Source organism: Anas acuta, chromosome 17 (genome assembly GCF_963932015.1).
Source record: "Anas acuta chromosome 17, bAnaAcu1.1, whole genome shotgun sequence".
Taxonomy (NCBI): domain Eukaryota; kingdom Metazoa; phylum Chordata; class Aves; order Anseriformes; family Anatidae; genus Anas; species Anas acuta.
Genome location: NC_088995.1, coordinates 211,103 through 225,768, shown reverse-complemented (window position 1 = coordinate 225,768; position 14,666 = coordinate 211,103). Strand labels below are relative to the sequence as shown.

Genomic DNA, 14,666 nt, shown 5'->3' with positions numbered 1-14,666 from the left:
TCCGGCTCTTCCCTGCTGCTGTGGTGGGGCGCCCCACGGCCGCGGCCGAGGGCTGCCTGCAGTGCCGCTGGGCCGGCTCGCCCGCGCTGCCTCAGTGATCGCCCCGCTGCCGGCGCCCGCCCGCGTCCGGTCCCGTTCGGCCCCGTTCGGCCCCGTTCAGCGCGGGCCTGCGCGGGAGAGCTCCGGGCCGGGCCGGGTCGGCCCGAGCAGCGGGGGCGGCCGCGGGCCGGAGCTCCGCGCGGCTCTCGCAGGGCGGGAGGCGGCGCCGGCCCCGGGCCCGCCTGAGGGGAGCCGCTCGCCCTGCGGCGGCACCGGTGCCGGGCCGGCCCCTCGCGGCCTGGCGGGGCTGACGTCCTCTGTCTGCTCGGCAGGAGATGGCAGCTCTGGGCAGATCCTGCCCGGGCATCCCTGCGGGGCCCGCCCTGGAGTTCCCCCAGGCGCTGGCCGCGGCCCCTGACCGCCACGGCCTGCCGGGAGTCGCGCGGGACGATTCGCAGCCCGGAGCTGCCGGCCGCGGGTACCTGCAGCCCCCCGCCGTGATGCTGGCGGGGAACAGGAGCGACGGCGCCGATGGCTGCGGCTCCTCCGGCGCGTGTCTGCAGAGCAGCTTTGACATTGCCGCTCTTGCTGCGCTTGGGAGTTACAACGAGAGCCTGACTGTCGCTCCGGTGGGCTCCTTCACAAACGCGGCGCACCCGCGAGGCTTGCACCAGCAGCAGAGTCACAGCCAGTAAGTACCAACATCAGCATCGTTACTGCGGGAACGGGGAAGGGAAAATGTTCCTCATTTGTACTGGCCTTGTGAAATAACCTGTCTTTCCAAGAGAGGTTCGAATTTGTTTTCTTCCGGTATTGTATTGTTTGTATGTTAGAACTGTGTTGGGTCTCCTACTGCCTTTAAGTTTCTTGGTGAAGGAAGAAGGAACCTTCAAAAAAGAAAGAAATGCGATCGAATTTTCCTAGATCTTGATATGCTTTAAGCTCTTGTACTTCTTTTTAAACTCACTCTTTCTAATACGTGAACACAAAATACTTGTATAAAGTCTTATTCTGTCATATTTTGTTGTTTGGTCACATTTAATTTGAGTCTGTCATCAATGTATTATTAGAGCCTGAAGTTGGTTCACATGCTAGTTTTGAAGCATTTGAATTTTAGCAAAAATTGTTCTTGCCCCTTGGGGAAAAAAGAAATAATATAAAGGAGAAATTATCAGGCATTCCACTCAGAGAACTGAGCAATTACAGACCTCTTTGATTTTCTTTGGAACAAAAGTTGGTCCTTGTTGTCCAACCCTTCAGTCCCTTCACAACTGGTGACATGTGGCAACTATTGCTCTTACTGCTGTTCAAGCTGTGCGTGAAGTTTGAAAAGGGAGGAAAATATTGCTTGAAAATCTATGTCGTTGGAAGATAGAATTGCAAGCCAATAACCATTTCTCTCTATTTTACAGTGTCACTGTTCGAGGTGGAAAGAAGCATAAGCTAGAAGAAGAGGCAGAAGGGTAAATTAAATTTGTCTTTAATAGCCTGAGAAATCTTATAAGAATTTCCTTTTTATTTTCAATAAAGATTTGAGCACATCTTATCTACAGGATACGTAGGAAAGGAGCATCTTCCATTGTTTCAATTTGGAACTCTTCCCCTGAATTGCACATGAGCAAGCCCAAATCCACTTCAGCTACCTAATTAACTGAGTAGCACTAATTTTTCTGGCACGGGTACCCATGTTTTAATAAGAGCAATGTTGTCTTGTTTTGTGGAGGTTGTATTTCCATAGTTAGTCAAATCTGGTGAAACACACGTTACTTTCTGTAACATATTTTTGTGTAGAATACAACATTTCTCTTTTGTCAATTGTAAACTTATTTTGTTTCCTAGTTGTCCTGTGAAGAAGAAGAGACTGACAGGAACCAAAAATTGCCCTTTGAATCCCAACACTGAAGAATGGATTCTCTGTGCAGGTCAGCAGGCAGCTGGGGAGGTAGCAAGTCGGTATGGTGGCAGCCGTCCTGAAACTGCCATGTTAGAAATTCCCTGTGAAGAAATGGATCAGACAATGGGGGAACAGCAATGCGAGGTTGCTCGCAGGAAGCTTCAGGAAATTGAGGACAGGTAAATGCAGGGATTGAGTAGACTGGCTTTGCTGAGCTTTCCCTTTTTGGTGGGCAGTAAGGGGTAAAACTAGCATTTAGCAGTGTGGTAACACTACTGTAAGTCTGAGATCAACTTTGTGTGCAAGTGGTTTCTTTGTAGGCTACCTATGTTTTTATGAGTGTTGGGGCTGCTATTATGATCTGAACTTGAGGATGCAAGAGATGCTGAATAAATATGCTCTTCAAAATCATCATGCAGCATCAATGTACCATAATGGGTTCTTACACTCTTTTGTGAGTATCCAGAGCTCTAATTCTAACTCATGTTATATAGTCTGACTTGAGCTCAGCTTTTTTTCAACCAATTGCAGCTTGTTCTGCAATTAATTCTTCTAAACGCTCAGGACAGATGTGAATTTGTTAGTGTACAAATTAGCATGAATCAGAGATCTCTCTCTGCACATATGCAGTAAGACTGAGGTTCATCTTGCTATTAAATATCAGGTGGCTTGATATTGGGATGGCGGGGTGGCCACAGGTAGATTTTTACAGTCATTTAATAAACATATTGTGCATTCTTGTATTTGAAAGGTTTTCCAGCATGTTGTGTATATATCAGTTGACTGCAGTTGTGCTATTATTCCAGAATACTCTTAAAAAAAAACAAAAACACACTGCAGACAGTTGTTAGAAAAGTCAAAATTAAAAAAAAAAAAAAAGATTTTTTTAGATGATTACTCAATTGATGATGCATGAAGAGATGCATTTCTCATAGGTAAAGTAATAATGTTTTTTCTTTGTGATCTGGCTACACCTGCATTACAAAGTCTGCTTTAGAACTCTCAGAGGACTGTTCCCCCTCCTTCCCAGCTACTCTACTAAATTCTCTATAAAAGGTTTATCAAAAACAAAGGAGGTGCCTCCAATTTGTTCTAAATGCTTTAACTTTTTATGCTCTTAATCAGAGACACTGATGCCAAATCTTTAAAGATAAGAACTATATTCAGTAGCTTTTAAATAACTCTCAGAGTTGACATCTGAAGAATTAAGCTGGTGAAGTTACTACGTAACTGAGACTCACTCTTGTAATATGACTGAATTTTACACTTGCCCCGGAAGTGAATTTGTGGTATTTTATTTTTTTCTTCTCAGTGTATGTGTGCATTGTGCACTGCTGGACCATGCAAAGATAACAAAGCTAGCTTAGGTACCAGAAGTGGCATAGCTGCTCAAGTGGCTTCTATGGTAACAGTCATTCTTAGGGTATATTGGCCCAAGAGAGACTCATGTTAACATGGCCCCGCTGCTTCTGGTACCCAGCCTAGGTCAGCTATCTACACTGTATAGTGCAGTGCACGTAGATAGAACTGCAGTGGATGTGCCTGTTAACAGTATGCTCAATAGTGTTTATTTCCCTCTTCCCCCTCCATTCCTAGGATAATTGATGAAGATGAGGAAGTTCATGCTGATGGAAATGTTAGCAATCTGCCCACTCTTATCCTGTCAGATACCCTTAAAAAAGGGATGAAGAGGGATTTTGGTGAAGTCCTGACAAAGAAAATAATAGAGTCTATGTAAGTTCTGGAGGAAATCATGGTGCTATGTAGCTAATACATGCAAATGAAATGAGAGGCCTGGTCTTGTGTTTGTGGAGATGTCCTTAATTACTGCATGATGCAGCCAACATTGTGTAGCAGACCATTCATCTGGTCAAAAATAGGAAAAACTATCCTAATGTGAAACAAAATGAGTGTAACTATAGTGGTCATCAAGCTGTGTTTTGTTCTCCTCATTTGTACAGAATGAAACATCTTGAATAAACAACTATATCCTCATTTTTATATATGCGGGTTTCCAAAAGAAGAAGGTCCTGAAGTGTGACCAACAGTACTCAACAAATTTTGTGTGAAAGAAAATGCGTGGTTAGAACTAGAAGTAATGGAACTAGTTAAGGAAGAGGAAATTTAATAGTTGGTATATGCATTTTGGAATATAGTTCCAGGCTAGCACGAAGGATGAAGATATTCACTGGTCTTCTGCATTTAGCAGTTGTGATTGGAGAACTGTAATTTAACTGGCACTCCATCCCTTCTAGGAGCCGTCCTTCTATGGAGCTGGTGCTTTGGAAACCTCTTCCTGAATTTCTCACAGATAAACTGAAGCCTGTTTCTGTTAAGAACTTGAGGCAGCAGAGTACAGAAGGGTGTCAAGCAAAGCAGTTAACACCAAGAGCTGCTTTTGACCCACAGACTGAAATATTCCCTGAATCACAACAGACTGTCGTGTCTCCAGATATGTATACTAGTTTGGGAATCTCTGGGTGTGCAGAAGAAGAAATGGAGTTGTAGATGCAAGTCTGTAGACTGGAAGTGGTGAACTTCTGCTGTTTTTTGTTGCTGTTTTTTTGATTCTCTCCTTCTGGTTTGATGTGTGAATCTGACTTTTTATTATTATTATTTTTCCTAGTAACAATCGTAAGAACATGGGTTGGCCAGACACAACTTCAGGAAACTTTAAAAAAAAAAAAAAGATTGCTCTGTTAAATATTCTAATTTTTACTGAGAAAGCAACTCAAATACCTTTGGAACAAGAAAGCAGCTTTCCATCTTTGTTAATGGTGAAATGTCCTCTTAGTAGTCCTTGGTCAGGTATAAAATCCAAATACTGAATGTTATGGTGGCTCAAGCCACACTTTTTCACTTACTGAGCCACTAAGACTAGTGCATATACTGTGCTTGGTCAGTTAGTTTCAGTAAAATCACAAAAAGGTATTGAAAGGAAGAAGTAATTTTGAGTTTAGTCAGAGACAGAAAAGTAATCCCAATAGAAATACAGCTTTTCACACAATGGCCGTTTCATCTGCAGCTGGTTTGCACTTCATGTAAACTCAAGTATTGAAATGATGCATTCTGTAATGTGGTAGGGAAGGAATATTACAGCTGAGCATAAGCCTCTTGCTTTGTAGAAAGTAAAACTGGCTACTAACTTGATACTACAAGTTATCTACTAACTTCAGTCTTCTTTGGTTCATTGGCTCGTGAATAGTTTGTTTTTTTGATGACCCTCCTCCCCAGATGGTGCGAAGTCTAGGGAAAAGTGGTTCTCAGCCAACTGATTCATATTTTACATTGTGATGTGATTCTTAGTGTACATTGAGTTGGAAAGTCAGTTGAAGACAGCGTAACTCTTCATTAAATAAATGGCATCCTTTAATTTTTATAAAGATAAGTGAATTGGATAATAGCTGATTTTCTGGGGTAAAGAGAGTCAAATGCTGAATGTCATGTACAACTAAGTCCCAAACTTTAGGTGGGACAGCTGATATTGGTGGCAAACTAAAAAAAGACATTTGTCTTTTGCCTGCAGAAACCTGTATTTACAGTCTAAACTACAACATGCCATTAACATGATGCCACGTAGTTTATACAGAAGTATGCCAAAAGAATTTTGTACCCTGCTTAGTGTTAAGAAAAAGAATCCTCAATGAGTTATTGCTTGTACTTTTTCTCAGTGCACACTACTTCTGTTATGCTTAAACAAGGCAGAGATCTTATCTTCTGGTCTTAAGTCCCAGACCTTTTGCAGAGACACCTCAGTTGAGGCTTTTCTTAGGAAATCCCTTTCCAAGTAATAGGTTCTGTTGAGTCTTAGCATCCTAGTCTGTATTTGACATCCTGCTAACATAAAGGAGCCAAGTACACGGGCCTCTCAGTATTGCAGCCGTTTGCGTAAGAAAATCTATTCTTCCTTTGCACAGCTAATTGATAATCTTTGATTTTTTTTAATGGTTAACCCATTGTTGATAGTTTAAAATCAAGTTTGTCTTCTGCAGTCATTCTTCTCTTTTAGATCAGAGAAGCTTTCTTTGAAGGATATCTCTTTGTTAAATCCTGTGTATATCTTGCTGTTCTCGTTGAAAGTTGAGTGAAATTTGCTGTCTCTTGCTAAAATATTTCAGAGCTTCACTAAAAACATTCCAACATTTGAATAGGTATTATTCTGAAAACTGTTGTATAACTACCATTCTGGAACTTTGGAGAATGCGTGCAGATCCTTCTTGTCTTATTTTATTTTCAGTCTGCTATAAATCTCTTGCATGAATTGTGTAAACTTTCTCATTTATTATTAAACTGATGAACTCGCTTAAAATCTACAGCCTTTGACATGCTACATTGCTTGAGTATAAAGTAAAGCAATGCAGTTTGGGGAAGGCTGTAGTTATTGCAGGTAGAAAATGTGGTGCCTCTAAATAAGTATCAATTTTTAAGCTTGCAGGATTATAGTGAAAGTTCAAGGTTGGGACTGTTTTGGCTGATAGCTCTGATCCTAAATAAGCTGAAAAGAAAGGATAAAAAAAAAAGTGATGAAACCATCTCAGCAATACATGGCACAAGGTGCAGAAAAATCTGGGAAGTCTAAATATGTCAAATCTAGACAGTTTCTTCCCTCTTAAAATACTGAATGACAAGTTGCCCAGAAAATTTGCAGGAGAACAAACGTGTGTAGATGCCTTTTAAACATGCTTTTCTTTTTCTGCTATGTTTGTATCAAAGGTTAGCTTTTAGACATGTATTTCCTCTTTAATCCCTTGATGTCAGTAAAGTATCACCGAGCCCTGTTATTCTGACATCTGAAACAAGAATATAGTGGACTACTGAGGAAGACCATGAGATGGGGGAAAAAATGTGTCTACGAAATTTGGTATAAAAGATTTTTTTTAATAATTAATTTATGCCACTATTAGGAGACAACATGGCTGAATCCTTAAACTGATGGAGAAGAAGAGTACGGGTAACGGAGGACCCATAGTTGTCTAGGAGGACCGAGCAAAATTCTTGCTTTAGCAATCAGCTGGAGAGAGAGAGGACAAGCTAGTGTGGGTGTTTTCAAACTTTTGTATTTGTAACAGTTTGATTTGGTTTTGACTTCCCCAAAATATGTCTATTAATTCTGTTTACAAGCAGGATAGCAAACGTGATGCAGTATTAGGAAAAAACTTTATTTTGAAATATGGAAGAACTGATTCTGGTCTGTCTTCTCTTGGGGCCAAATCACCCTTTTTATGTGAGTTTTCAATAAATTTTCTAAAATATTTTTAGATGGCTGTGCTTCATTCTTAATGGAAGTGAAAACAAAACTTGTGAATGTATGTCCATCCTTTACTTGGAAGGTAAGATCATATTTTGGACTAAAAAGATTTTTAGTTTAATCACGTTCCCAAAGGCATGTAATTTTTTCCTCCACTGTGTTCTGCATGGCAGAATAAACCTGAAGCTGACAGAAAAGGGCAGTGAATCTGTCATGATCCAAACATGTCTGACAAAACAAAGGGTTACCTTTGGTAAAAGGTGTTGCTATTGCTTGTATTTTCAGATCTTTTATTTTACTTCAGAGTGCCTAGCTTGGTTATTTCTGTATAAAATCAAGAAATGTTGGAGTGTGGAGTATTTTTATAATTACTTTATTGGTAGGCAACACCGCTCTTAATGTCTATTTAATAATTTTTCAAGCAGTTTGAATGACCAAGTTGCTTGATTAGACCAGTATTACCTTTGCTTTCAAAATGAGAAAACTAGCATGTCAGATTTACTCAAAACAACCAGAGTTTTCCAAGCTGTGTCAAATAATGAGTGATTTAAAGTGTATGAATTAAATTTCAATTGAATTTAAATTAGTCAATTCAATGGATATAGTCAAGGCTTAAATAATTCTGCAGTGCAGAGTAGGAGACAAAAAAAGTAGTTTAAAACCAAACACATTTAAGGTTGCGTAGAGCTTGCCTAGTTGCATCAGTTTCCCTGTGGATGTGGCTGTGAAATTGTAGACTGGAGTTGTATCACAGTTATGGGGCCAGCCCTGTGAAGATGGAAATAATATTGGCATGGATTCGGAACTGAGCTTGTGTTTGTTCCAACGCTTGTGTCTTGTATCAATGAGCCATGGCAGATGTGTGGTTTCTATTGCAGATCATATATTTAATCAACTGTGCATGTAACAACATACGCGTGAACTGCTAGGCCTAGATCCACACTTGCTGTGATGCAGGTAGACACCACAAAACAGCTTAGAGCAGAAAGTAGGCATGTTAAAGAAGCATACTGCAAAGGTGAAGTCTGTCCCATGACACTCATATTACTCTTACCTCTCCTGCCCCAGCTTAGCTTGGGTTTACTTTAACTTCCCTCTCATCTACTGTCAGATCTCAAATGAAGACCCTCTGCTACCAATTTAAATTCTCTCACTTTTATCTGTGGCTGTTGATGTACTATATAAAAACCCCATGGTGCCCTTGTATTACTTAAGACTTCAGTCTAGTAAAAAGTATGAACGCGAGTAGGACTTCTGAATTCTATTTGGCTCCCAAATGCCCAACAAGAAATATTTGTGTGCTATTATTGAGATCACTCTCCCTAAATATTAGCAGCTTATATTAGAACCTATGCTGCCAGTAAGTCTTGATAAAGCATGCCATGAGATATCTGCAGCTTTCACAGCTGCAGATATTAAAAAAAAAAAAGGCACCAGAAGGATACAAATACTTCATCAAACTCTTCTGTGTGCTGTGTTTAACAAGGTTTGGGTGGAAACATCCTAAACAGAGTCCATTTCCAAATATCCTGAGAATGTGACCATAGAGAACTTCACATTTTCTTAGATCTTAATGTTGCTCTTCAAGCCATAACATGTTTTCATCTTTGAGGTAAGTTAAATGATATACCAGTGAAAATGGGCAGTATGTATCCATGTCACTGGGTAGCAGTGTTACTGCTGTTTTACTTGGTAAATCACACCTGTGATTTACCAAGTAAATTTTTTTATTTACCAAGTTGAAGCACTTTTCAAAAGTGCATGTTGAAGACTACCTCCCTTCGTTCATTTTACAAGACCTTTACAATTCATCCCATCCATGCTCACACAGTGCTGCACTGGCTGAACAACACAGGTCTAACTTTCCAGAAACAGACGAGGACAGTGGTTATAGGCACCTATGATATATTGTTGGGTAGAAGTGCTATGTCATGCATGCAGTTTTAGAAGGCTGAGTGGTGGCAAAATGACACATTACAAACCTTTCTGAGTGCCCTGTTGCAGGACAGAGAGGGAAATAGATACAGCACAGGTGAAGTGTTCCAGTGCCTTCATCACAGTGTTTCAGGCTATAGGGTTTAAGTGCTTTTCCTGCCTGCTAGGGCAGTAACCAAATACAGGAATAACTTCCACCGTAGCGTAGCAGATGAAGGTAGCTTTCTACTCCATATAATTCACCCCAGCCACTCTTAATCCCTTTGTCTAATTCTATCTGTAGTTGCACAAGGATGAGTCTGAGGATTGCAGTATTCTTGTTCAAAGTGATGATTAGCAGCTGCTTCAATTAAGGTGGGGAAAAAAAAAATTACACCATCACTACTTCCTTCCTCTGCTATGGTAGCAGCCTTTGCTTCAAAGACACTGGGCTGCTCTAGGACAGGCTCTAAAGTTTACAGGAAACCTAAAAAGCATATCCGTGCAGCCAAACTATGCTCAAAAATGCTGGTTCAAACCACCAGTTTAATAAATCAAATCAATTTTAAATCTCAAAGGTATCAGTACTGAGCTTTCTAGTACCACTAGCTTTTTTTTTTTGGGGGGGGGGGGCAGGGGGGTGGTGGTAGGGGAAGCAAAGGCCTTACTTTCAGTAGCTATTAAAATGGCTATCAGTTTAAGTGCTTATTATAGCTACAATATCCTCTCCAGGTGCACAGAAAAAGCAGTTCAAGTGGTAAGAATCATGAGTGAAACCAGAATGAGAACAATCTGTAATAACCTGGGTATCTTAAGGAAAACAGTGTCTTATCAAAAAAAAAAACCAACACACTTCAATCTACATTTGGGATCAACTCCTAGGAAAAAAAAATTGAAAACCTCATACAGGAATAATCACTACTAAGTCTACATTGGATGTCTCAGACAACAAACTCACAAGAACACACACATTGACTGAAAGTAATGCAGCACTGAACAGAAATACTGCTGTCATCACTATGCTTAGTCTTTAATGTGCTACCCTTTAAAGGCCAGATGTCTGAAAACAGGATATATAGCCACAAACCAGTGGGACGGGCTGCACATCTCTGGTGTGCTAACCTCAACCTTTCTATAGCCCTGACGAAGGTATGTGAAATCTCAGTCCTTTTCCAGGCATTATTTCAAGTACTGTATACTTACACTATGAACTGTTTTGGACTTCTCGGCTAGAAACCTTAGAGCTGAGTTTTAAAGAGGTGAGAAACCTTTTCCTTGCTTGTCCAAAACATTTTTTTTTTAATTTCTTTTTGCCTTTTTTTAAATTTATTAATTAGCATTATTGGAACTTCATATTAATTTTGTATTACTTTTGTCATCCTCATTTAACTGCTTGCTTTTCAGACTTGCAACATGCATTATGTACTAAGGGTCCTCTTGCAGTCACCCCATTTTCCAGTGTGAAAGTGTAATAAGCTGTTTTCAGACTACCACAAATTTATTTTTTAAATCCAAGTTTGTTTTGCAGTTACTTTTTACTACTATCCAGTATTCAGACAGGGTATTACAAAGTAAGTTACTTCAGTTTGTAAAACAAAGTCCTGTCGCCTTAAACATTAGTAACCCAATGCTCCTGCTTACCTCCCATAAGCTATTTCTGTCCAAATAGAATGCAAGACATGCAACAGAACTGAAAACAAGAACAGTTGTACAAAGACCTGGAAGAGCTCTTACTTGGGATACAACATCGCAGTTTCTTCCCTATCACTCCAATTCAAGTTTTTTTTTTTTTTTCCTATACTGTGCCATTGCAACAAGTGGCTGAGAACAACAAAAACTACGTAGTCATACTGTTATATGTGAAATTAGCTCCTACAAAGTTGATTTTTGTTTCAGGAATTCCTGTGGTAATGCAGAATCTATACCTTTTTCACCTTGTCTCGCTACTTCATGAGTACTAAACATGTGACTTGAAAAGCACTGACCTTCACTCAGCCTAGAGTATTCTGTACAACAAAAGTTACCAAGAGGAAGGAATTAGTTTTATTCAGACATCAAGCTACTGCCACTTGCATTCCCTATTATGGCTGCAGATTTTGCTCTATAGCATCTCTGGCCACCCTACAAACCTATCTATACTGAACAGCTTGCAACATCTCCAAGACATGACAAAGGCTGCTAAAGCACTCAGCTACATGCACCACAGTAGTACCACTGGATCAGTAGGTGCATCAAGGCAGCAGAAGACCAGCCACTGAACGGTCTAACTTCCAGAAATTTCTGTAGAGTTTCAGACTTCAGCAGGTACAGACACTCTCCCCTCCCCATTGAGATACAAGACAAGAAGTGAGCTGCATTGCACTTTAATTGCACCAATACAGTTAAATATTAAAATGGAGAAAGCAACTCTACATAGCAAATGGAAAACAAGCATTTACACAGTAAGTCCGTAAGACGTACAGACTCTAATTTTAACCCAGCTGTCTATACATGAAGAGACCATTAAAGCTTTCAGCATTAAAGAAAATGAATTTTGATTTTCAGGTTCAGCCAAATTGCTAAGTTACTGAGAAAACAACTTCTCTCATAAGCCAACACTGGGTGAGGGGGGCAACAGACACAGGGGCAACACCCTAGTTGTTGTTTTTTTTTTTTTTCTTCATATGAGTAGAAATACATTGGCTATCACCCCACCTACCAGCATTCTTAGGTAGAAATGATAATTTTTCTGTATACACTTGATTTCCCACACATACCCCTCAAAGGGCATATCCTGTTACCCTGCCAAAAGTTAATCAGGGAGAATTAACACTGAGTTAGACACTGATCAGCTGGGGAAATAGTTCATTTGCAAAGCTATCCTCCCAGGCATGGTCAGCATCAAGTGGAGAGGACATGTCACTGAAAGGTGACAGGGATCCTTCATATCCTGAGTCACTACCAGCATCCAACAGATTGCTTGAGGCTGCAAGGCTACAAGGAGAGGGAAGCAGATGAGAGATGCCCAGTTCTGGCATGAAGCTGTCTACGGGTTCCTCTTTCACAGACACTGGGATCTCAGCAAAAGCTTTGTCTTCAGATGGAGAGAGAGATACTTCCTCAATTTTCACTAGCATATTGGTTTGGTTGCCCATTTTAACAGGAATCTCCAATATTAAGGGCTTTGTGTATACATGATCAAACCTTATGAGTTCATTAATGGCCTCCAGCTTAGCTGATGGGGACCCCAAAGAGGGAGAGGGGGGGGTCGGTATGGAATTTGTTTCTCCACAGATCTCTTCCTCCAGCTTTTCCAGGCATGCTGATTCTGAATCAGCACATTTGAGAAACATCTCTGGGTCCAGACTGTCCAGAAAGCCCAACAGGAGATCAGACTGCAGAATAAAACACTGGTTTAGAAAGACAGCCTACAACTATTACAGGAAAACATCTGTTGCAACATCGGTCCACCCTCACCTGGAAGTTAAAATATGCTAACATCACAGAATTAGGAGTTTTACCAAGCACACCACTTATCAGAACAGAAAATTACTTATTGTTCAGAACTTCTGTCCATTAGTTCTCTTGTAAGGGTACTAGAGATTTGTCAAACTCTGGATTAGATGCTCAATCTCTACTAGAAGCTCGTCAAAATCTTGGACCTATTGTATAAAAACACCATAGAATCCGCCAAGTCTACAGAGCAAGTACCAGAACCAGATGCAGGCAGATATGCCCGTGACTAAAAGCTGTGTAACCTTCCTGTCTTTAAATTTCTAAAAGAGACTCACATTAGACAGTCTTTAAGTTCCAACAACCTTGTTAAATATCAGACATAAAGAAAATAATTATTTGTTTTCAACAACAGTAAAAGCACAGTATGCAGTTTGTATTTGCATGCTTTGCTGTAAGAACTAAGGCTATTCTGTGCAATATTATCTCACATTACAAAAGCCAGACTTGTTCAAGTTGCATTAACTTGTCTTGTACTCACAGGATCCCTAGCTGTCTTGAGCCGCAGGTATAATATTCCAAAGCTTAAAAAACAAGCTAACTGTGGAAAGTCATTAAGAAACTTTACATCAAGAAGTTCTCAACTGAGTCTTAAATCCACAGTGGTTCTGAATTTCATGGGCATTTAGGACAGAAGCAGATGCTTACCTCAGAATCTGAAGAGTCACTGCCATCAGAATCCATGTGGATTTTGTCAGAAATGGTGACTGCTGGGCCTGCACCTGCTGCAGAGGAACACGTAGTCTGAGTGCTGCGGACTCAGCGGACCCGGTCACCAACCCGATCTCATCCACTTGTGATTCCATCACGACCTGGACCAAAGAAAAAGCTTTGTCAGTCATCACATATGTTCTGGCAGACCACACAGCATCCTGAAGACCATGCTCTCTCTGCAAAGGCTTCCCCCATTAGTCTCTCCTTGCTTATACAGTAACAGCCTGAAGAGATGAGGCCGCTTGCAAAAGTGACACAAACTTCTATACCTCTGCAAATCCACCTTGTTCACCACTTTTAATAGAGAGCTCAGCCTCTCACTATCTCCTCTGTTCTTCTGAGACAGCCACACATGACTAAAAATTCTTATTTCGCTTCCACAGCGTAGTATAGAAATGCAGATGACATAAAACAGCTTGGGACTAACGAGCTCACTATCTCCCACACTACCAATGGTGCTCACTTAAGACTCGACAACCACTCAATCTGTGGGAAAGCCTCCTCTCGGAAGACAAGAGTACTTCTGACACACAAAGCATGCTCTCTTCAGAGCATACCTGTTTCAGCCTGGAGACTCTCAACACTGGGATTATTGCTCCCTGGCACTACCACACAGTTGCCTCCTAGAGCACAGCGACTCTTAACAGGCTCTGCCAAGAAACAGCACAAGACAGCCACCAAGAACACCGCAGCGCTCACCTTAGACTCGCTTTCTTTCTCTGTTTTCAGAACATCCAAACCCAAGCGGCAGCGGAGCTCCTGGTTCTCCAGGGAAAGGCTGCACGTCTTCTCCCGCAGGAGCTGGTTCTCCAGCAGCAGCTTCTGGTTCTGCAGAGAGCCGCGCAGGCAGGGGGGTCGCAGCAGGTGCCGCCGCAGCCACCCTCCCGCGGGGCCACCGAGCTCCTTACCTCCTCCTCCAGCTCCACCACCTGCTGCTCCAGCTCCGTCATCCGCGCTTTCTTCCTGTCCCGGGCGCTCTGGGCCGCCACGCGGTTTTTCAGCTTCCTGCGGGGCAGCGCGGCCGTCAGCACCAGCGGCCGCCCCGCCGCGCCGCGCCGCCGGCCCCCCACTCACCTGCGCAGCGCCTTCTCCTCCGGGCTCAGATGGGTGAGCCGCTGCCGCTTGCGGGCCGGCTGCGGAGCCCCCGGGGGGCTAGGGGCCGCTCCTGCCGGCAGGACGACGGAAAGGCGCCGGCCGGCGGCGGGCTCGGCCGCCTCGCCGGGGATGAGGAGCAGGCGCGGGGCCGCGGCCCCGGGGAGCGCTGCCATGGCCGGCGCGGAGAGAACGGCCCGGGCCCGGCGCGCGCACGGCGCTCTGCGGGCGCCGCCGCCCCGCCCGGCTTTCTGCCGTCGTGGCTCTTTCTCG

At 42.4% G+C, this 14,666-nt stretch overlaps 2 protein-coding genes across 3 annotated transcripts; one reads left to right on the top strand and one right to left on the bottom strand.

Moving 5' to 3' along the window:
- The first annotated feature begins 374 nt into the window (after positions 1–374).
- On the top strand, positions 375–7,191 carry CCDC117 (coiled-coil domain containing 117). Of its 2 annotated transcripts, XM_068654165.1 has the most exons (5): positions 375–730; positions 1,452–1,502; positions 1,879–2,112; positions 3,530–3,667; positions 4,189–7,191. In XM_068654165.1, the coding sequence occupies exons 1-5, from the start codon at positions 375–377 to the stop codon at positions 4,439–4,441; spliced, it is 1,032 nt and encodes a 343-aa protein (XP_068510266.1). In that variant the 3' UTR covers positions 4,442–7,191. The 2 variants fall into 2 exon arrangements, with proteins under 2 accessions (XP_068510266.1, XP_068510267.1); XM_068654166.1 differs by lacking the exon at positions 3,530–3,667.
- Positions 7,192–11,442: 4,251 nt separating this feature from the next.
- Positions 11,443–14,646, bottom strand: XBP1 (X-box binding protein 1). The gene is given in 6 exon segments (XM_068654164.1): positions 11,443–12,469; positions 13,236–13,343; positions 13,346–13,399; positions 14,001–14,129; positions 14,210–14,306; positions 14,376–14,646. Coding segments are annotated over 6 exon segments (1,140 nt in total). The 5' UTR covers positions 14,570–14,646; the 3' UTR covers positions 11,443–11,911.
- Positions 14,647–14,666: the final 20 nt, after the last annotated feature.